The sequence below is a fragment of the Pituophis catenifer genome, unplaced genomic scaffold (assembly GCF_029215685.1).
Source record: "Pituophis catenifer annectens isolate HBS135680 unplaced genomic scaffold, rPitCat1.0.hap2 SCAF_6, whole genome shotgun sequence".
NCBI lineage: Eukaryota > Metazoa > Chordata > Lepidosauria > Squamata > Colubridae > Pituophis > Pituophis catenifer.
In genome coordinates, this window is record NW_027256886.1 from 81,269,388 (window position 1) to 81,291,746 (window position 22,359).

The window sequence follows — 22,359 nt, forward strand, 5'->3', positions numbered from 1 at the left end:
TCCTCCCCCACTCCCCACTCGAATGCCATCACTCTGCTAAACAACTAATTCCCACAACATTGTCAAATTATAGAATAGAATAGAATTCTTTATTGGCCAAGTGTGATTGGACACACAAGGAATTTGTCTTAGGTGTATATGCTTAATATAAAATATATTTAATATAAAATATAAAGGTAAATAATGTATAATTATTTACTAAAACTATTACTATTCTTCTCATCCTTCCTAGTACTTATCTCTTCCCACTTACGACTATAACCATGTTGCTTGTATCTTTATGATTTATATTTTTATTTCCTAGTATGATTTGATTGCTTATTAGCATCCTATGACTATCACTAAGTGTTGTATCTTATGATTCTTGACGAATATATTTTATTTTTCTTTTTATGTACACCGAGAGCTTATACACCAAAGAAATTCCTTGTGTGTCCAATCACACTTGGCCAATAAAAGAATTCTATTCTGTTCTGTTCTATTGGCCAAGTGTGTGATTGGACAGACAAGGAATTTGTCTTTGGTGCATATACTCTGTGTACATAAAAAAACAAAACAAAATATATTCGTCAAGAATCATAAGATACAACACTTAGTCATCGGTTACTAATAAGCAATCAAATCATACTGTGTTTCCCCGAAAATAAGACCCTGTCATATATTTTTTTGAACCCTGAAATAAGCACTTGGCCTTATTGCCATGCGCTCAAAAGCCCAATTGGGCTTATTATCGGGATGTCTTATTTTGGAGGAAACGGTACTAGGAAACAAACAAAAAAAACCCAATATAAATTGTAATAATCTGGTTGTTGCTGAAAAGAAGGAATTCTCCATGCCTTAAAGGCTCCGCTCCTGATCTTCGGAGAATAGCAGCCTTCTGGCCGGAGGCATCCATCCCAGGGCCATTTTAACAGTATTATAGGCCCCGGGCATAGCAGTGTACCCGGGCCCCTAACAACTCACAGGAATAAAAATGTAAATGGTCGATAAAATGAAACATATTTATTTTATTGGCATGTTAGTATTAATCTAAAAAATGGAGTAAAATGTAATAAATGTTGCTGTATTTATATGATACAAGGTGCATTGAAGGGTTAACATACAGATTAGTATGGGGCCCCTATGCTCGTGGGGCCCACAGGTAAGTGCCCATCAGGTCCCTGTATTAAGGCAGCCCTGATCCATCCTTCCTGGACTCCTGGGGCCATCTGCATAGCAATCAGGCGTTTTTTGCGTTCTAATTCAGAGTAACCTCTGAATCCAATGCCCGTCCCAGCCCCCTTTAAACCAAGGCAAAAACTGCCTACAGGTATTGTAGGTGGGGAGGCACATATTGTAATCATCACCTGGAATTATGACACCCGTTAATTACATTGAGAATTTTAATGGGGGCCATGAAATTTTGGCAGTATCCTGAAAATAATTCCTAGACCTGCTCTTTTCTGGTTTATGCAAGTGTGACAAGAAGCCTGGTTGCCATTTTTTTGTTCTCTTCCCTCCTGAAATGGCTTCTGCCTCTCTCTTAGAACAGGCCCTGGTGCTGAATATATTTGGCATGAGGCTGTTTACAAATTATTGTAGTGCTTCCCATGCATTATAACTGTTGCAAAGATACTTCCTTTGAAACTAGAGTGGACAACATGGCTGATTACTTCACAGGAAAAACATTTATTATTACTGAAAATATTGGAAGTTGTAAGCTCAACATTATAGCTAGCATGCCAATATTAGCTATTGAACCATACAAGCATTTAACATTTCTTCCATGTTCATAGGAACCAGCAACATTCACTTTGTTGAAAGTTTGAACTGCTAAATAAGCTAAAATTGTAATAGTGGAAATGATATGACTATCTCGTGTACATTAAGACAGTGCTTGTTTTCATTTTCAACCACTTTCATTTGGGGGGGCGTATCTTTAATTTCTGAGTTTTTTTTAAATAGCCACTGACATTCTAGCAATTCATCTGTCCTATGGAAATCAATAAACTGTTTATAATTATATGGAATTTTTACATTTGTCTTCAACCCATGCAGGTAAGAGCTGATACCATATCAGAGTTCTTCTATAAATTCATGCTAAATTAGGGCTAATCGTTAAAGCCTCATGTGATTCAAATTCTTTCTGAATGAAGTTGGACCTCTTTCCTGGATTTATTCATCAAACCTAAAAATATAAAACAAGGCCAGGACATATGTTTTTAGCAAAGCCATGGTATTTTAGTGGCAAGCAGGAGTCAATAAATTTTTATTTACAAGTGAAAGGATTTATAGAATGCAGAAGTGACCAATTTCTTGTTTCATTATATAAACTTATGAAAACAACACTGGTAGAATTGAAGCAGTTAAGACTGACTTCTATGTTCTCAGTAAATGAATATCAAGAAAGTAAAAAGGGAATAGATTCTACAGTGACAAGAGTAGTTAATTCATAGATTTATGTAGCTGCTCCTGCTTTTGAATGTTCTTAGATTATTTTAGTCCAAATGCATTGCTGAGGCATAAATTCTGTTTCAGAAGTTCAATAGCAGAAATCTTGCATTTAGCTTCCTGGAAAAAAGTCATGTATTCTAGAAGCAGATTAAGGTCCTTCTTTCATCGCTTTTCCAATTTTTTGTACTTTGCTTCTGTAAAGGGCAAAAAAAAAATAGTCTTAATATAAACTTTTCGTTTGCATTTTGGTTGTAAATCTAGTAGCATAGTCAGTCATCTTTAAGAAGAAAGGACAACAAAACCTTGATAGCAAGTACATTCAGTGTAATTTCTTCGTTTAATCAACGGAACAGAATATATAAACTTTATTCTGCCAAGTATGATTAGACACACAAGAATTTGTCTCCAGTATAGAAGTTCTCAGTGTACATGCAAAGCAACTTATGTCAAATTATAAACGTATTCTTAAAATTTACATCATTTCTTAAAAGAGTTAGTACATGAAGTCCTTGACTTATGACAGGTTGCTTAGCAACAATTCAAAATTATGAAAGACTTTCCCAGAGCCACTTGAGATCCAAATTCAAAGTTCTAATGCCCCCCCCCCCATCACATGATTACATTTTGGGTGCTTAGCAGCTGGCCTGCATTTATGGCTATTTGCAGTATCCTGCAATGACAATGGCTTGTGATTTAGGGCTTTTTTTGCTGGAAACTTTGGTTTCTGGCAAAAACCACCCATTACGGACAATGGATTTGCTTAATGACCATGGAATTTGCTAAAGATCACAAAAAGGTAAAACCAGGCATGATCATGTGACCTACTTGAGGTCCAACATTACTTAGGACTCTTACTTCCGGACTGTAACGGTCATAATTCAAGGCCCACCAATACTGCTTTTGAAGGAATGCGTCCAAGATTTCCTTGGTTATCTAAAATTTCCTTATTCTCTGCTGTAAAATTAAATTTCTTGAGACAGAGGGAGAGAGTGAGAGGATCAGCTGCCCTGTGCTTAATGTACTATTTGTTGTCTGTTTAAACCTTCTTCTGAAACTTAACTTCTGAGTTTTGGAATATGCCAAAAACTCAGCATGGACAGTTACTTTTCAGTATTATGTTAAAAATAGAAGTGTCCATGGAAGGCAGGTGTAAAAAAATAATCTAAACTAGCAGCTGCAACTATCTGAATGCCTTTGGTTAAGAGTGGAACCACAACCATATCCTGTCATCATAACTAATAATTGAGAAGGGAAGAGAAACTGTGAGAGATGACAATACAAACATACAAATACCATGTTTCCTTGAAAATAAGCCCTCACTGAAAATATTACACTGGAAATCAGGTAAGACCGCAAGAGGAGCCCCGTCTTGCTCCACGCACCCCAAAATAATAAGCCCTCCCTGAAAATAAGGCCAAGCGCTTATTTCAGGGTTCAAAAAAATATAAGACAGTGTCTTATTTTTGGGGAAACACGGTATATAAGAACTGAACTGATTAATTGGGAACTTGAAATACTAGAAAATGCATGTATGAAAATAATTTAAATATAGTAATACAAAGGAGAAAAGCAAATTGTGTACTGATTGGATCAAATCATGATAAAAATCTTATCTATATAATAGGATCTTAGCAACTGTCCAGATTTTGCTTTAATTGGCCTTTGCCCAAACTCTTCATTTATACCCTCCTTTTAAGGAAAAAAGGGTTTGGTATGAGATCAAAACAGTATCACAATGTATTATCCTAATAATAATTATGAAAATGCAACTTGGGGATTTTAGTCTGTTGTGCCAGATACTCGATACAAAGCTATGTTTCTGTTCTGACCTAGGCTTCCTTAGAGATTAAACAGCACAAACTTAGTCCTGGCAAACCTCTTTAATTCATACGGCTGTAAATTACTTTCATTTACAGTCTGCAAGGCTTGATAAACAGTCTTTCAGAGGAAGGTTATCAACACCTACCTATCTCACGTGGAATGCTGCCAAAGAGCTAATTTCCAGACACAGGGCAAGGCCAAACTTGGCATAGAGTCACAAACAGTATTTTCAAATCTTGAATCGGCCACATGAACTAATCTGCTTCCTGCAAAAGCTCACGTCCCGTTCGCTTCTCTTTTATGTCTTATGGGAGGGGCCAATCACCTCCAAGCCTTACTCCCAAGTCAACCCTGTTTCCTTAATTGTTCCTGTCTCCTGGCAGCTCTGGCATGTGCACACTGGGAACAGGGTCATGCCTTTTGCCTTGCTGATGTCAGACTCCGGAGGCAGCAAAGAACTACCAGATGGCTTTGCCTCCCTCTCTGCCTCCAACTCAGAGCCATTGTCTGAGCTTTCCCCAGACTCCAGGACTGGCCCACGTTCCTCCCCAACCTCCTTACTGTCTGAATCTGCTGCCAGCTCTGCTGGCCACTGGCGGGCCACAACAGTTTCTCAGCTATTGTTGTATATTGATTTTTGCTTTGAATTTATTTCAGGGGAGACTAATAAGAATAAAAAGCATTATGTTCTTCTTGTTCACTCCTTAAGTCATGTCTGACTCTGCTGTCCTTTGCTACCTTGTCCTCCGCTACCTCCTGGAGTTTGCCCAAATTCATGTTCCTTTGTCTTCCAATACTTCAAATCAGTAGTGGACACAAGTTACCAGATGGCATGGTCACCATCCAAGTCAAAAAAGATAGACGTGCAGCTTTGTATCAAATCCCATTGTTAAGTCTCAGCAATTCATGTGAATTGAACCAAAAAAAAATCATAGATCAATAAACCATTAATAAACCGTAGCTTAGTGAAATATGCAATGCTTTTGGCCATAAATGAATAAGTGAGAACTAGTTTTCAAACAGAGGACAGTCTTTTGATCTCTGTAATAATCCATAACAAGAAAAAAATACACTAAAATTCAATTATTCTCCATGGATAAGTTTATGGAATGCTGAATCAGATGTCCAATGTTTTTCTTAGGTCAGGCATCGCCAATTCTCATTCTCTGCAGTATGAGAGGTGTGGATGTTGGCATCGTAAGATAAAACTTACTAGTATTAAATAGATATACTAGAAATATCAGAGAGATTTCCTTACCCAGATTCCTCAATTATTCAATAACGGTAGAGCTTTAAATGTACTTGAAAAGGTCTTAAAAATCCAGAGATATATTCAGAGATGTATCTGCCTTGAAAATAGCCCATGCTGAACTATGTAACACAGTCAAACGTTATCACAGAAAATTATGTATGACACTTTGTATTACCATAAATGCCTTATGGTTAATGTTAAAATATTTCATTAAAAATTGCCAAATTTTATTTCCCTGGGCATCTTGGGCCCTGGATTTTGGGCACATCCTTTAAGTTATCTCATTAGAAGTTCAAAACCTTTTGCCCTATAAATACACAGTTTTAATTATAGCATGGGTGTTAAGCTCAGGGCCCGGGGGCTGGATCTGGCCTTCGGGGTGCTTAGATCTGGCCTGTGGGCCCACCCTGGAAACAGTGAAGGATCAGCCTGCAGTACCTCTGCCAGTGAAAACAGTTCGGGAGAACCACGCATGGCCTACCTGGGGTCCATTTTCGGTCACGATGGCCTCCAGCCCTCTGCCAATGAAAATGGAGGTTGGGGAGGCCGCACGTGGCCTGCCCAGGCTCCATTTTCGGCCACAACAGCCTCCTGTCGCCCTCTGCCAGCAAAAACGGAGACTGGGCAGGTCATGTGCGGCAGAGGTGGGATTCACTTACCTTACCTACTGGTTCGCAAATGTGAACAAGCGCGCACATGCGCTTCACTTGCATATGCCACCTCTGCGCATGCGCATGGCCTGCGCATACACAGTACTCGTGCATTACGTCCAGGCAGGTGGGTGGAGCCTCCCACAGTTGCCATTACTGGTTCACGCGATCCGGAGAGAATTGGCTGAATCCCACCACTGATGTGTGACCTCCCCGAGCTCCATTTTTGCTCACAGAGGGCTGCAGGAGGCCTTGATGAGTGATCTCAAGTTGGCCATGCCCACCCTGGCCATGCCCACACCCCCAAAGTCAAACACAACCCTGATGTGGCCCTCAGTGAAATCGAGTTTGACATCCCTGGATGTCAAGCTTTGCTTGGGAAAAGGATAAAATCAAAACTTTCAACACCACTGTTCTAGTAGTAATAATTAAGAGTTTCTTGGAATAGCTACCGAGTTTCTTGGAATAGGCATCCAGCTTGTAGGCAGCCTGTTCCAAAGCTGCAACTTGCTCTTCAATTTGATTGATTTGTTCCAGGTATGGCTGAAGTGCAGCATCTTGGGGAAAATGGAAAGGAGAGAAAAAAGTAAGAACTTACTGAGGATTAAAAAAAACCCTGCTACTTGACAAGAAGGTGCCTTCTACTGCAGGGATGTCAAACTCAAGGCCCGCGGGCCGGATCCGGCCTGTGGGGTGCTTAGATCTGGCCCGCGGGGCTGCCCTGGAAACAATGATGGCCCGGCCCGTGGTGCATCTGCTCCATTTTCACTGGCAGAGGGCTACAGGAGGCCAATGCGGCTGAAAACGGAGCCTTGATGAGTGACGGTAAGCCAGCCATGCCCACCCTGGACACCCCCCCGAGGTCAAACACAACTTGATGCGGCCCTCAATGAAATCAAGTTTGACACCCCTGTTCTACTGGATCAAATCACTGCCCAGTCTTAATGGACAATGGTTTGCTGGATCTCACTGTGGCATGCCATCTTATCCTGGCACTGGACAGGGGTGAAATGCTACCGGTTCGGGCTGGTTCGCCCAAACCGGTAGTAAAAAATGCTACTGGTTCGCCTGAATTGGTAGTAAAAAAATGCTTTAAAAAAGTAAAAAAAAGGTTCCGACAATCATGCGGCCCAGCTGATCGTCGGAACCTTTTTTTTCCTACTTTTTTAAAGCAATTTTTTATTATCTATTTGCCCGAAACCGAAGTAAAAAAATGCTTAAAAAAGGGGGAAAAAAGGTTCCAACGATCGCAGGCACAGCTGATTGTTGGAACTTTTAAAAACTTTTTTTAGTTAAAAAATGTTAAAAAAAGTAAAAAAAGGTTGGCCATGCCCACCCAGTCACATGACTCCCCACCAAGCCACGCCCACCAAATCATGCCCACAGAACTGGTAGGGAATTTTTTTTGAATTTCACCACTGGCACTGGAGATTTAAAAAGCTGCGTGCATGCAAAGCTATGCCTCTTTTCCTATGAAATACACACCACTATGAACATTGGATCTTAAACAGATCAGCGTTCTCCATTATTTTATGTGTTGCCACTTATGCTGTTGGATTTGCTGGAGCCTTCCTCCGGCTTTCTTTGGGCATGTTGTATTTAGAAACCGATCGATTGCCTGATTGTAGATTTAACACATCCATGTGGGAAAGGCTGGCTAAAGAAGTACTTTTTGTTTCTTGCACATTTTTCATATTCAATTCTTTCTTGGATGTATTTTAACATACCTCCAAAATGCAAGTAAGGATGAACACACAATTAAACTTTGTTTCTACTTACATTTCTGATTTAAGTCTTTCAAATTCCGACTTATGTTTATAGCAATGTCTTTCATTTCCAGATACTTCAAACTAGTTAGTTTGTTCATGTTTTCCAGCAGTTTGTAATCTTCACTAGTTGCTAAAAAATAGAAGAGGAGGATGTGGGTTCACACAATGCATTACGCCAGAGCTTGATTTATTTATTTCCGGTTATTTATTTGTTAAATTCATTTGCAGTCTATCTCACGATGGGGCTACTCTAGGTGTCTTTATTTATTGAATAAATGGTTGCACTTCACAAAATGCTAAACTCAAATCATGGTGGCTGATTTTTCCTATCTGACTGAATCAAAAACCAAACCAAGCAAAGTGAAACTTCCCTTTTATAAAATGTAACCCCAGTTTTAGTTTCAATCATGTTCATAATATGTCAATATCTCTCGCAGGCTGATTATGGAATGTGAATCTTAAATCATCAATGTTGTTTCCGGCTTTTACTTTCATCAGAAACACCCAGAAGAAAGTTTTTCTTAAGAGAGGAAAGAATTAAGTTGACAAACGGGCAGTTTCCTGTCTAGACTGGGCCACAATTAGAAGCCTACCAAAAGTGAGTGAGGATAAACTATTAGCAGACATTACACTTTTTTTGGGATGCCGTGAGGGAAAAAGTGGGTTGGCTGACCACGTAATTGATCAGTCATGTTCTGATTCCATTTGAAATTTCCTTTAAAAAAAAAAAAAGTAAATTCTCTCAGTACTTTTTGATACCTATTAAGGACTTCAGGAAAATTTTGCAAAGAATCACACTGTATGTTAAATTTAAATTTAATATTAACTTACCAGTCAATTCGCCTGTTAGGTAGATCGCCATTTTATTGAACATTTCCGTACAAAGTTCGTTAATATCAGCTTCTGCTGGCTCTGTGGCTTCTTCTGCGGTTTCCACAACAGGTTCCTCTATTCAGAAGTATAAAAGAAAAAATTTATACTTTAGCAGTACAAACAATCTTAATGTTTTCAGCAATAGAAAGTCAAGAGAATAAGAACTCTTAATCATATATGTAACGTAAGAGCCTTTATCTTACTGTTACCAATACTTGAAAGAAAGATCTTATTTCATTTACCATATTTGCTCCCTTAAAAGTGTTCTTAAGGTTAAAATAATACATTAAAACAGGGTGGATACAAATTGATGATTTTTTTTTTAAAAAAATAGAAAAATTGATTTTTTAAAATTTAAATTGGATTTTTTAAAAAATTTAACTGGATTCTTTTGATTATCAAATTTATTTTAATAAAATGCTTTTGAAGTAAAAATCTAAAGATAGTTTTGTATTTGAGATACATCAATAATTTAGTTTATTCAGCATGAAATGGAGCTTAGTTATGTAGCAGGAGGCTATATATTCTGCAATATTTACATTTTTGGTAAACTCATTCACTGTATCCAAGCTCTGCAAGCTGAGAGAACATGCACTGCATTGATGCATTCACATAATTTCACAGTAACCATGAGATAAATCATAAAACAAAGTTCAGGAATATTCTTTTATCCCATTGTTTTGCAAATCTGTGAGCACTACAAACTGTATGTTTGAAGAGAAATGCATCTGTACCCCCAAGCTGTAAGTGTGAGGAGGAAGGGCAAGCAGTAAAAATGAAAGTGAAACCTTCTAAGCAGTTTATAAATATAATATTAAAGAGCACCTGTCATTTCAGACCCATCATGCCAGCGCCTGTTAATGGGCAGCCACTCACCTGCTGCCCGCCACGTCCCTCACCTTGTGTCACTGCTGTATCACGAGCCATCCCATTAAAGTAAATGGGACTGTCGGTGAGTCAACAGCAGGTCAGAGGAGGAGCTGCAGGACAGACATGACAGCTGCTCTTTAAAAATTATGATTTAAATCAAGTCGATTTAAATCAAGCCTTTTTACTAGTGATTTAAATCGACTTGATTTAAATCAAATCCACCCTGATTAAAATACTACAAAACATTTTACTGGCAAAAATCAGAGCACGAAAGTAAGGATGCCGCAACAGACAAAATAAATTGTAGATCTAAAATTAGAAAATGTGCAGAACTAAATTTCACTGGGTGCAGAAAAGACACTAGTGAAGCTCTTGAAGGAAGCATCCCATTGTCAATGTTTTTATTTATAAGCCTTTTTTTCCCAACACAAATGAAGATTACCAGAACAGGTTGACAAAAACAGCTACAACACTATGAAGCAAAATCTTTCAGAACGAAATGTTTTTTTTTAGCCCCTAAGATCCTTTTAAAACATTTCTCATAATTGCATTACTATTATTTCAAGTAAATTCTATAATATTAAAAAACATAAATATAAATCAAAACATTATGTGGAAAATAGGATGAAGCAGGAAGCAGAATGTTCTCCGCCTTGAGTTATTTATAAAAATAATAAAGGCAGTATAATAAATAAAAGAAGAACATGGTGAAATTACTGCTCAGTGCAGGAGATTCTAATCCAGTCTCTACTTAGAGCTATAAAATTGAGCTTATAATCTCATGGAATTCTCTTCTATTAATTCCCTCCAAAAAGGGACGCAGTGGCTCAGTGGCTAAGACGCTGAGCTTGTCAATCGAAAAGGTTGGCAGTTCAATGGTTTGAATTCCTAGTGCTGCATAATGAGGTGAGCTCCCGTTACTTGTTCCAGCTTCTGCCAACCTAGCAGTTCGAAAGCACGTAAAAAATGCAAGTAAAAAAATAGGGACCACCTTTGGTGGGAAGGTAACAGCATTCCATGCATCTTTGGTGTTTAGTCATGCTGGCCACATGACCATGGAGACGTCTTCAGACAGCTGAAACGGAAATGAGCCCCGCCCCTTAGAGTCGGAACGACTAGCACGTATGTGCGAGGGGAACCTTTACCTTTACCTAATTCCCTCCAATACCCTTGGGCCATTTTGTGAGATGGGTAGTGTTTGGGCCGTTATGGAACCTTCTGGGTCTGCTGTAGAGGATAAGGCAAGCTTGCACTCAACAACTCTTTCCCCTTCCCCCAATCATTAGGGAGAATTTCTCATCCTTTCAGCAATCCTGATCCAGCAAATTAACAGCACCCTTATTTATTTACTCAAATTACAACCATAATGGAGCCTGCCCACTACAATCATAAGTCATGACAGTCGTAAAGCGGGTTTTACATGGCTGATCCAATTTATGACCTTTTTTTCAGCAGTCGTAAAGTGAAGCTTGTGATTGTTAAGTGAACCAATTGTTCACGCTGGGGTGTTTTTGCCGAATATCCTTCCCCCATGAATGGGGAGGGAATGGGGATTTTGCAGTATCCTTCCTCCAGGAATGGGGAGGGAATGGGGATTTTGCAGTATCCTTCCCCCAGGAGTGGGGAGGGAATGGGAATTTTGCAGTATCCTTCCCCTGGAGTGGGGTGGGAATGCGGATTTTGCAGTATCCTTTTCCTGCCACGCCCACCAAGCCATACCAAACCCACCAAGCCACATCACGCCCACCAAGCCACGCCCACAGAACCGGTAGTAAAAAAATTTGGATTTCACTACTGAAATTATTGGAAGTATGAAATCTCAAAGGCCCATATAAGGCTAAGATGAGAACAATCTAACAAATAAATATTGGGGTAAACAGATATAAAAACTGTAATTCACTTCCTGAAGAGACAAGCAATGTAAATGACTCCGAGCCTCTATCCATTTGCATCTAATTATGGTCAAACATGCTTTGTATCAACATAACATCTTGTCTCACAAGCTGGGGCATTTTTACTGGGAGCATAATCTGATTCAATTTATTGACAATTTTTTTCAATGATCTAGCAGGAGAGGCAATGTTGGCTAAAGACCTTCTATTTTATGTGATGAAACTCCTGCCTTTTGGGATCATTCCCCCCAAGGTTAGTTGCAACCTTTTTGTCCTTTTCAAAATCTCTTTTAAGACATGGTTTATTTCAGCAGGTTTGGGGCTCTCATGATAATGGGGACCCCGTTAAGTGATTGTATTTGTACGAGATTTTGGTGCATTCCTCTGGGACCTTATTTATATTTAATGTTAACTGTTTAATGGTTAATTAAACAATTTGATTGTTTTATTGTATATTACCGTTTCCCCTAAAATAAGACATCCCCTGATAATAAGCCGAATTGGGCTTTTGAGCACATGCGCTAAAATACCACCCCCCCACTCCGAAAATAAGCCCTTCCTGAAAATATTTTAACGCATACGCAGCCAGTCCCTGCCATTTCCTCTGGTTAGGGTTAGGGAGACAGAGCTGGAAATCAGGTAAGATGGCAAGAGGAGCCCCGTCTTGCTCCACGTGCCCCAAAATAATAAGACCTCCCTGAAAATAAGGCCAAGCACTTATTTCAGGTTCAAAAAATTATAAGACAGGGTCTTATTTTCGAGGAAACACGATACTCAAAATCACATTAAGAAGATGGGTGACGGACTTCCGGTTTGCGAGCTTCGGCGACGGCGGTGATTTTCTAAGACCGCCAGCCCCGCCGCCTGTAGAGCCGCCCCGCGAACGAGGAGCGGCTCGAAAACTCCGAAATCTTGAAGATTGCAGGAGCAGAGACAGCAGGGCACAGGTTGAGCCCCTGTAACCCCCCCAGGGAATTGTTTCTGGGGGTGAAAACAGGAGCGGCTCCCTTCCAACCTGCGGAGACTCCGGGCGGCGTGGGACGATTCTGCCTTCAGCAGAACAAGCCGACAGCAGCAAACTCTTAAAGTGAGAGGAACTAATTCTAACAAATAGCGGAAATACCAACTTGAATCCAGAAACCTGAAAATTGCAAGTATTAGTGCTTTATTGACTTTTTAAATCAAGAGAAAGTGAGTGAGTGAAAGTGATTTGGAAAAAATATGGCGTCCAGCGCTTGAGTTAACGAGCTAGTGAAAGTGAATTTGTGAAGCCTCTCTGCTTTGCTACAAAGTTGAAAAGTTGCTACAAAGTTGTCTTACCTAAAGGAAAACATTTCTTTTTGCTAAAATTTGACTTTGCTTTACTTCAGTTTTATTTGACTAAATTTGGGGGACTTTTTTAGAAGCTTTTGTGGAAGAGGGAAAGGAAAAAGAACTTCCCTCTCTAGAAAAATTAGCCTACGTGGCACAATGGCTTCAAAGAAGCAGGAAGGGAAGGCATCAGGGGGGGGATCCCCCACACATAAACATCAAACGCAACTTCCCCCTGCTCAACAACTACAAACTCAGAAAAAAGAACTTGATGTGGGAGATTTAAAAGACTTTATTGCTAAAACTTTGGATGAAAAATTTCAAGAATCTCAACAGGAAATAGATCATAAACTTCAAAAATCACATGAGGAATTTCTGCAGGAAATTAATGAAGTTAAAGATATGGTGAAGCAGAATCAAAATATGGTGACCAAAAAAATATCAGAAGTGGCGTCTGGCCTGGCAAATTTTATTGGGAAAGTTGATTTTAAAGTTGAAGAACTCAAATTAGAAGTTAATGTTAGGATGAAAGATAATGACTATAAAATTGAAGAAGCTGATAATAAAATGCAGAGAATTGAAGATGAGATTGTCATGATACAATTCCGGGCGATGGAATTTGCCATACGGCTTCGGGGAATTCGAGAGGAGGAGAGACAGGATTTGAGACAAGTTTGCTCTGAAGCCCTGGCTAAGATCTTACAAGTTAACCCTGATTTGGTATTTCACAAAATAGATAAAATTTACAGAGTCAACTCTTGGGTGGCCAGACAAAGACAATTGCCTAGAGATGTGGTCATATACTTTACTGAGAGAGAAATTAGAAATGAAATCCTCCAAAAATCTTTTCACACCTCTGTAGAAGTGGGGGGCTCACGACTTGTAATTTTTAAAGAATTACCTCCTAAAATGCTGAAAGCTAGAAAAGAGTTTGGTTTTCTTGTTAAGGAACTGAAAGACTTACAGATACCCTTCCGGTGGGATGCACCAGCTGGGATAATTTTTAGATATAAGGGAGAAGGATATCGATTGAATACCGTGGAGAAGGCACAACATTTTTATAGTACTATTCTTAAGGAAAGAACACCATCTCCACGTACATCTACAGTTTTGGAGATTAAGGAGAGTGAAGAGAGGCAGTCGGAAGAACAGCCCAAGCAAGAATTAGAAAATGTGCAAGGTGCAGAAGGAGGTTTTCTGAGTGAGCCCTTGCTGGATTCTTCTCCAATTTTGGATTTGATTCAGCTGACTGAAGTTAAAGATCAACGTATAACTAGAGCTCAATCCAAGCTACTTAAACAAAAGCAACAACAACAACAGGAAAGACAAGACAAGATGGCAGCTAAGAGTACCCCACAAGAGAGTGGAGCTATGGGAAGAGCAAGATCGAAGCTTTTGGATGAACTTCAAATATTTTGCTCTGCGCTCCAGAAACAGGCTGATGACCCTTAAGTGTCTATCTTGGAATGTTAATGGGTTGAATTCAGCACAGAAAAGGAAGAAAATATTTACATATTTGAAACAATTTAATAATGATATAATTTGCTTACAAGAAACACATATTACAACTCAAGATCAGAAATATTTGATAAATTCAAAATTAGGAGTGCATTATATATCTTCAACTTCGCAGAAAAAGAATGGTGTGGTTATTTATGTAAATAAAAAATTAACAGCAAAAATTATAGAAGTAGATCAAGATGGTAGGTTTGTAGCAATTGAATTGCTTACAGCAAATGGTCAAATTCTTTTGATTGGAATTTATGCTCCTAACCAACAACAGGATTGTTTTTACAAGATGTTACATACTAAAATATTGCAATGGGACTATAGATCTATTTTATTTATGGGAGACTGGAATGGAGTAATTGATTCTAAATTAGATAAAAAGAGCTTGGCAAAGTCTAGAATTAGACTACCGCAGACTTTTTTTGATATGAAAGAAGATATGGAACTAAAAGATGTTTGGAGAATACATAATCCGAATGAATTGGATTACACTTTTTTTTCCGATAGACATAGATCCTTTTCTAGGATTGATTTTATTCTGTTGTCAAATGATTTACTTATTAAGACAAAAAGAACAAAGATTTTTCCAAGAACTTTGACTGACCATAGCCCTGTATGGATAGAAATTGAGATGGATAAGGTTGAGAGACGTTCTTGGAGATTAAATGAGAACTTGTTTAGATATGAAAAAAATACAATAGAACTTAAAAAGCATTTGAAAGAATTTTTTGAAATAAATTTGAATAAAGGTACCCCAATTGAAATTGTTTGGGACGCTAGTAAAGCTTATATGAGAGGGGTACTTATCTACATGAATTCTAAACACAGACTGTTCCGACAAAAGAAAAGATCTGAGTTGGAAATGGAAATAAAGAATAAGGAACAGTTACTTATTAAAAACCCAACAGATGAAAGAATAAGAAGTGCTATAAAACTTTTGAAAGACCAATTTCAAATGCTTATGGCGGAACAAGTTGCAACAAGTTTACAATACGCAAAGCATAATACATTTTGCAATGCTAATAAACCGGGCAGATGGTTGGCTTACACACTGAGGAAAAAACAAAGTATACGGACTATTGATAGTATTGACATTGGAGGGAAAGAAATTTTTCAACAAAAATTAATTAAAGAAGCTTTTGTGGATTATTATACTAAATTATATGCCAAAGAAGAGGTGCAGAATGGACTTATAGAAAAATATTTAAAGGATAAGAGAATTACAAAAATTACTGATCAACAAAAGGAAAGAATGAATTACCCTATAACAGTGGAGGAGATAATAGCAGCAATTAAGCAGCTAAAAACAGCTAAAGCGCCTGGCACGGATGGTTTGACAGCAGTGTATTACAAAACTTTACAAGCTGAAATGGTGGAACAACTTAGAGATTTATTTTGTAATATTCAACAAGGGGGTAAAATACCCCCATCTTGGACAACTGCTTATATATCTTTGATACCAAAGGAACAAGTTGGTCCTAAAAAACCAGAGAACTACAGACCAATATCTCTTTTGAATACAGACTATAAAATTTATGCGAAGGTATTAGCCAACAGGTTGATGCCAGTAATTCAAAAAGTGATTCATGAGGACCAAGCGGGATTTATTGAGGGCAGATATATGAAGGATAATGTAAGGCAAGTAATAGACTTATTGGAATATCTTGATAAGAATAAACAGATTTCTGCAGTGCTGGTTTTCTTGGATGCGGAGAAAGCCTTTGATAGAGTGGATTGGAACTTTCTACTAAAGACTTTAAAAAAGATGGGCTTTGGGGACCAATTTATACAGGCGATTTCAGCAATTTATCAAGAGCAAAAAGCACAGATTATTATTAATGGAAGTTTGACGACAGAGTTTAAAATTGAAAAAGGAACAAGACAGGGATGTCCGTTGTCCCCACTTTTATTTATATTAACATTGGAAGTCTTGCTAAATATAATACGGGACTCAAAAATCTTGAAAGGTATAGTGATAAGGCAAGAGGATTATAGAATAAAGGCATTTGCAGATGATCTGGTTGTTACCCTATCACAACCAATGGAATCAATAATCCTGATGAACGACATTATACAAGACTATGGTAGAGTTTCAGGTTTTAAACTGAACTCAAAAAAGACTAAAATGATAGTTAAGAATATGACACAAGATCGTAAACATGAGCTTGAAAGGAGGGCAGGTTTTGAAATTGTACCTAAGGTAAAATATCTTGGAATTCAGGTTGCAGAATCAAATATGAAATTGTTTCAAAATAATTACGAGGTGTTGTGGCGAGAGGTTCAGAAAGACATGGAGACCTGGAAAAAGCTGCAACTGTCTTTACTTGGAAGAATAGCAGCAGTTAAGATGAATATTTTGCCAAGATTTCTGTTTTTGTTTCAAATGATTCCGGTGCTTAAAAGTGATAAACAACTGAAAGTCTGGCAGTCTGGTGTGAATAAGTTTGTCTGGAACGAGAAAAAGCCGAGAGTGAAATTGAAAATTATGCAAGATGTTCCAGAAAGAGGAGGCCTTAAACTCCCAAACCTACAGTTATATTATGATGCAGCAGCTTTAACTTTAACAAGTGACTGGTTTGGAAATAAAAAGGCTGGAATATTGAATGCAGAAAGTTTTGATCTTGAATTTGGATGGCATGCTTATTTATTTTATGATGATAAAGTTGATAAAGTATTTAAAAGTCATATACTCAGAGATTCTTTGATGAGAGTTTGGAAGAAGCACCGACTCAAATGGGATTATAAAATACCGCTATGGCTGGATCTTGGTCATACCTTGTGGAATACAAATATAATGTCACTCGGGGGGTTTTTATACAAAGAGGTTCTTTTTACAGATGCGGGCAGATGGCAGCTGAAGACATTGCAGACACTGTTGGACGAAGGGATTAATTTAACCTGGTTACAATATAATCAATTACAAATGAGATGGAAAGAGGACCAAAAAACTGGTATTATGTTGCATGAGGAAGAATTGGTTAGACATATAAGAGAGAAAGGTCCAATGCATATTAAAAGGCTGTATAATGTTTTGTTAGAAAGAGATTCAGAAACGGAATTAGTTAAAGATTGTATGATTAAGTGGGCACAGAATTTTGAAGAACCAGTGATGCTGGAAACTTGGGAAAAAATTTGGGTTCAGAATGTTAAATTTACACAGTCGCAAAACCTGAGAGAAAATTTTTATAAAATGTTTTATAGATGGCATTTAGATCCTAAAAAGTTGTCATGTATGTACCCTAATGTTCAGCCAAAATGTTGGAGATGTGAGTGTGTAGATGCTACATATTATCATGTTTGGTGGACCTGTAGGAAAGTTAAGGCTTTTTGGATAAAAATTTGGTGGGTCATGCAGAATGTTTTGAAGAAAAAAATTCAATTTTCTCCACAATTGTTTTTATTGGGTATAGTTAAGGGTTTTACACGGGGTGAAATAAAACTAATATTGTATATGATAACAGCAGCTAGATTGTTGATAGGTAAATATTGGAAGAATGAAGCTTTGCCTACTATCGAGGAATGGACTTTGAAGATGGCCAGCTTTGCAGAGATGGCGAAGATTTCAGCGTATCTAAAAGATTGTTCACAAGAGACTTACGAATGGGAATGGAAAAGGTGGATAGAATATGTTCAGAACAAATACCAAACCAGAAAGTATCAAATAGCTTTTATTTGAAAATAATGTATTAGAAATATTTTTATGTAAAGAGACAAAGAGGAAAAATTATATAGGGGGAGGGATGGGTTCAGGTTTATATATTAGTGTTATTAGTTATGAGTATGTAATAGGGAAGTCTGGGGGGGGAGGGTTAGGGAGGGTTAGGGTGGATGGGAAGTTTGGGGAGGGAGGTGGGGGGGTGAAAAAAGGGGTGAAAATGTAATTGTAAAACTTTTGCAATAAAAAAAAAAAAAAAAAAAAAAGAAGATGGGTGACTATATAACTTTGATAAATAAATCTGAACTATGCTAAGAATACCCAGTAATCCAGCTGGCCCCTCAAACGACCTACAGAAGAAAAGTTTGTAGCTCCCATCTTCAATTCCACTGAAGATTATCTCAGAGGAGACTTCTCATGCCTATTGCCATTTGGCTAACTACAAGAAAGGTTCTGCTGGTGTGTAAGGGCTGACTTAAGTGCTTAAAAATCTATCGGTAATCTCTTGGTATTGGTGGTGTACAGTGACTTTGCACTAGTACTGCATAAAAAAGATTCCTAACTCAACAGAAGAAAAAGTTCTTTTAACACAGATGGATGCTCTGAAACTCCTGCTGCCCAGCAATCAGGGCCTGGGATGGTGAAACCTGCCAACCAGCAAAAGGATCCAGAGAACAAAAATTCAAGGACAGACAACATAAGATGGGTCATGCATCAGATGTTGGCTCATATCATTCCTCATGGCAGCCTCCAAGAGCTTTCTGGCATAGAAAGCCACACTACACACACACACAGGTGGATCACTAATTGTCTAACAATATTGGAGAAAGGTCTCCATAAAATGAAAAAAAAAAAACTTTGAAGACATCCTTGGAATCTTAGCTCATGAGCTACTTGCTTTACTAAATTGCTTTACTAAAAGAAAAAACAATTGCTACCAACCTGCCTTCCGTTGAGGACCTCTATACTGCATGAGTCAAAAAAGAGGGCTGTGAAAATATTTACAGACCCCTCGCATCCTGGACATAAACTGTTTCAACTCCTACCCTCGAAACAATGCTATAGAGCACTGCACACCAGAACAACTAGACACAATAACAGTTTTTTTCCGAACGCCATCACTCTGCTAAACAAATAATTCCCTCAACACTGTCAAACTATTCACTAAGTCTGCATTACTATTAATCTTCTCATCGTTCCTATCACCCATCTCCTCCCGTTTATGACTGTATGACTGTAACCTTGTTGCTGGTATCCTTAAGATTTATATTGACTGTTTCCCTATGACTATCATTAAGTGTTGTACCTTATGATTCTTGAAGAATATATCTTTTCTTTTATGTACACTAAGAGCACACGCACCAAGACAAATTCCTTGTGTGTCCAATCACACTTGGCCAATAAAGAATTCTATTCTATTCTAAATTGCTATGAATGTTAGATGAAGTACTCCTTACCCATCCCTGAACCATCTGAAAAGCAACAGAATAATAATCCTAATACAAATAAGAGCGGGTAATAGAGATGAAAAGGAATAATAATACTAAGCCATACCACATGGGTAAATATGCTTAGACATAAAACAATACTGTGAGGATTTGGTGTTTAGCAGAGTGATAGCACAAGATAAAACTGTCCGTGTTTAGATGTTTTGGCATGTATTGTAATGCCAACTTAGAAGTACACTGCCTTCGGTCAGACCTAAGCATAGTACACAAAATTATCTGCTACAACGTCCTACCTGTCAACGACTACTTCAGCTTCAACCGCAATAATACATGAGCACACAATAGATACAAACTCAAGGTAAATCACTCCAAACTTGATTGCAGAAAACACGACTTCAACAACAGAGTGGTCAATGCCTGGAATGAACTACCTGACTGTTGTTGCATCCCCAAACCCTCATAACTTTAACCTTAGACTGTCTACTGTTTACCTCACCCCATTCCTAAGAGAATAAGGGGCGTACATAAGAGCAGCAGTGTGCCTACCATCCCTGTCCTACTGTCCCCATTTATTTGTATCCACTTCCTGTGTTCATGTTTATACTTATACCTGCTATCTTGTACATGTTTTACAAATAAATAAAAAAATAAAAAATAAATAATGGCTTCCTGAGGGGAGGAGTTGAAACAGATTATGTCCTGGATGTGAGGAGTCTGTAGATATTTTCTCAGCCCTCCTTCTGACCCACACAATATACAGGACTTCTATGGTAGGAAGGCTGTTTGCAATGGCTTTTTCTGCAGTTCTAACTATCCTTTGGAGCCTGTACCAATGGATAAGAAAGCTGGTGGCTCTAACAGCTTTTAGAGCACCAAGTTTTCTAGCTCCTCAGCCGAGTATCCTGGTGGAGATAGTGGAGGATGGCACCCAACCAGCCTAAAAGTAGCCACTAGATGGAAGCAGAAACATTCTTGTTGGGCATCCTACTGGAAAAAATATGATAGAAGGACTATATATCAGGTTTTACATATATTAACTGCAAGCCAGAATTGTATTTGCACAGCAATGGAAAAATGATGAGATTCCATCAGATGAGAATGTAATTAAGAAAATACTAGAATGTGCAGAAATGGATAGACTAACGCTTACTATTAAGGATAAAGAAGAAACTGAATATTTTTTTTGATATGGGCCGTATTTTATCAATGGCTAGACAATAGAAACAGAAGTTAGGAAGGAGGAGGCATAAAAATGATGAGATTCCGTCAGAGGAGAATGTAATTAAAGAAAATACTGGAATGTGCAGAAATGGAATAGACTAACATCCTTACTACAGAAGTTAGAAAGGAGGAGCCATAAAAAGAGGAAATGTTAAAGTGGAGAGTTGTTAAAGACGATAATGTTAAACTGTTATCATTACTATATTATTATATTATCAATATTACCGTGATGAATACTACAGCAAACATGGATTATGATGACCGCTCAAAAACAAGTGTAGCCCAGATCACAGACTGTTTGATGGAAACTGAATGTTTATACGTGATATAAATAAAATAAATCAAAGACGGAAATAAAAATAGATGGAAGCAGTTTCCCACGCGTGAACTGGCCCCAACACAGACAAAAGCAAGCGCCCGCCGGGCAGGGTTCCCGCAGTTGTTAGAGGAACCTGGGGAAAGAAAGGCTGGAGAGAAATTGGGGGTGGGTGGGTGTTGGCCTTTGCTGGGGCCTAGCCGGCGTTTCCTGCGGAGGGGGGAAAAAAGAGACGCCTCCCATTCCTGGCTTGGGTGGAAAGAGGACGGGTGTGGAGGCTCGGGCTGCTCTGCAAGAGGCCGGCTGCGGAAGAGGTCTCCGCGGCGCGCCGAAGAGGGCCGTCCGGGAAGGCGCTTACGTTTGGAGGCTGGGTGGCGGGCCTCCAGGCTGTCTTCCAGCGAGGCGGAGGCGGCCGCGGCCATGGCGGCCTTCCCGGGAACGGAGAGTTAAGGAGCGGCTCCCGAGCGCGCCTGCCCTGACGTCTCCCCGCTACTGCGCGCTCTTGGCTAGCTCAGGCGCCCGGCATTGCGCTTTTGCGCGCCCCTCGCCTTCGCCTTCTCGGAGGCTGCGCTTTCTCTCTCTCTCTCTCACTCGCTCTCTCGGCCCGGAGCTTTCCGCTGACTTGCGCCCGCCCGAGCCGAGGGGCAGGTCCCTCGGACGCCTCTTCCGGGGCGCAACCGTCGGGACTTGCTCGCCCGGCGCCTCCGCGGGAGTCCCTGCGGCGCAGCGGGGAAAATGCCTCCCTGGCCGCTGAAAGGAAAGGCGCGCTCTGGCAAAGGCCGGACGCATCGGGCCGCTTTGGAAAGCAGGGAAAAAGCAAGCATCTCCAAGGCGGAATCCCGGCCCCGAAGCCGCCTTCGGCCTCCCTTCTCCCCACAGAGGGACGGAGAAGGTGCGGGGTTGATAACCCTGAAGGAGGAGATTTGCCTTGGAACCCAAGGAGAAAAGTCTCCGTCACAGCTGCAGTTCAGTGGAGAGCTGGATATAATTGGCCAGAACTAGACAGTATTGCTCTATCTGTCACCTCTTGCTTATTTGGGAGTATATGTTGGACCCTATTCTTAATTCTGTGTTTTTTCAAGCTCTTGGTCCCTTTTAAGATGTGTGCTCCCAACTCCCAGAATTCCTTGATCCCAACATGTTGCCTGGAGAATTCTGGGAGTTGAGAAACATGTTTTTTTTTGTTTGTTTTTTTAAATTTGATTTATATGCCGCTCTTCTCTGGAGACTCAGGGCGGCTTACAATGCGTTAAGCAATAGCCTTCATACTTTTGTATATTTATACAAAGTCAGCTTATTGCCCCCACAAACTGGGTCCTCAATTTACCTACCTTAGAAA

The 22,359-nt window shown here is 39.3% G+C and overlaps 1 protein-coding gene across 1 annotated transcript; it reads right to left on the reverse strand.

Annotated features, from left to right (window-relative positions):
* Nucleotides 1-1,652: 1,652 nt before the first annotated feature.
* BLOC1S2 (biogenesis of lysosomal organelles complex 1 subunit 2) lies at nucleotides 1,653-21,679 on the reverse strand. The gene is made up of 5 exons (XM_070945100.1): nucleotides 21,379-21,679; nucleotides 8,757-8,873; nucleotides 7,936-8,055; nucleotides 6,609-6,713; nucleotides 1,653-2,627 (listed from the first exon to the last, which is right to left on the reverse strand). Exons 1-5 carry the CDS (start codon nucleotides 21,440-21,442, stop codon nucleotides 2,596-2,598), a joined length of 438 nt encoding a protein of 145 aa, XP_070801201.1. The 5' UTR covers nucleotides 21,443-21,679; the 3' UTR covers nucleotides 1,653-2,595.
* Nucleotides 21,680-22,359: the final 680 nt, after the last annotated feature.

Bases quoted from the DNA above. Each gene is read 5' to 3' on its own strand.
- BLOC1S2 (XM_070945100.1), bottom strand. From the start codon at position 21,442: ATGGCCGCGGCCGCCTCCGCCTCGCTGGAAGACAGCCTGGAGGCCCGC. The intron at 8,056-8,756 runs GTAAGTTAATAT...TCTATTTTTTAG, and splicing joins CCTAACAGGCGAATTGACTG to CAACTAGTGAAGATTACAAA. The intron at 6,714-7,935 runs GTAAGTAGAAAC...ATTTTCCCCAAG, and splicing joins GAAAGACTTAAATCAGAAAT to ATGCTGCACTTCAGCCATAC.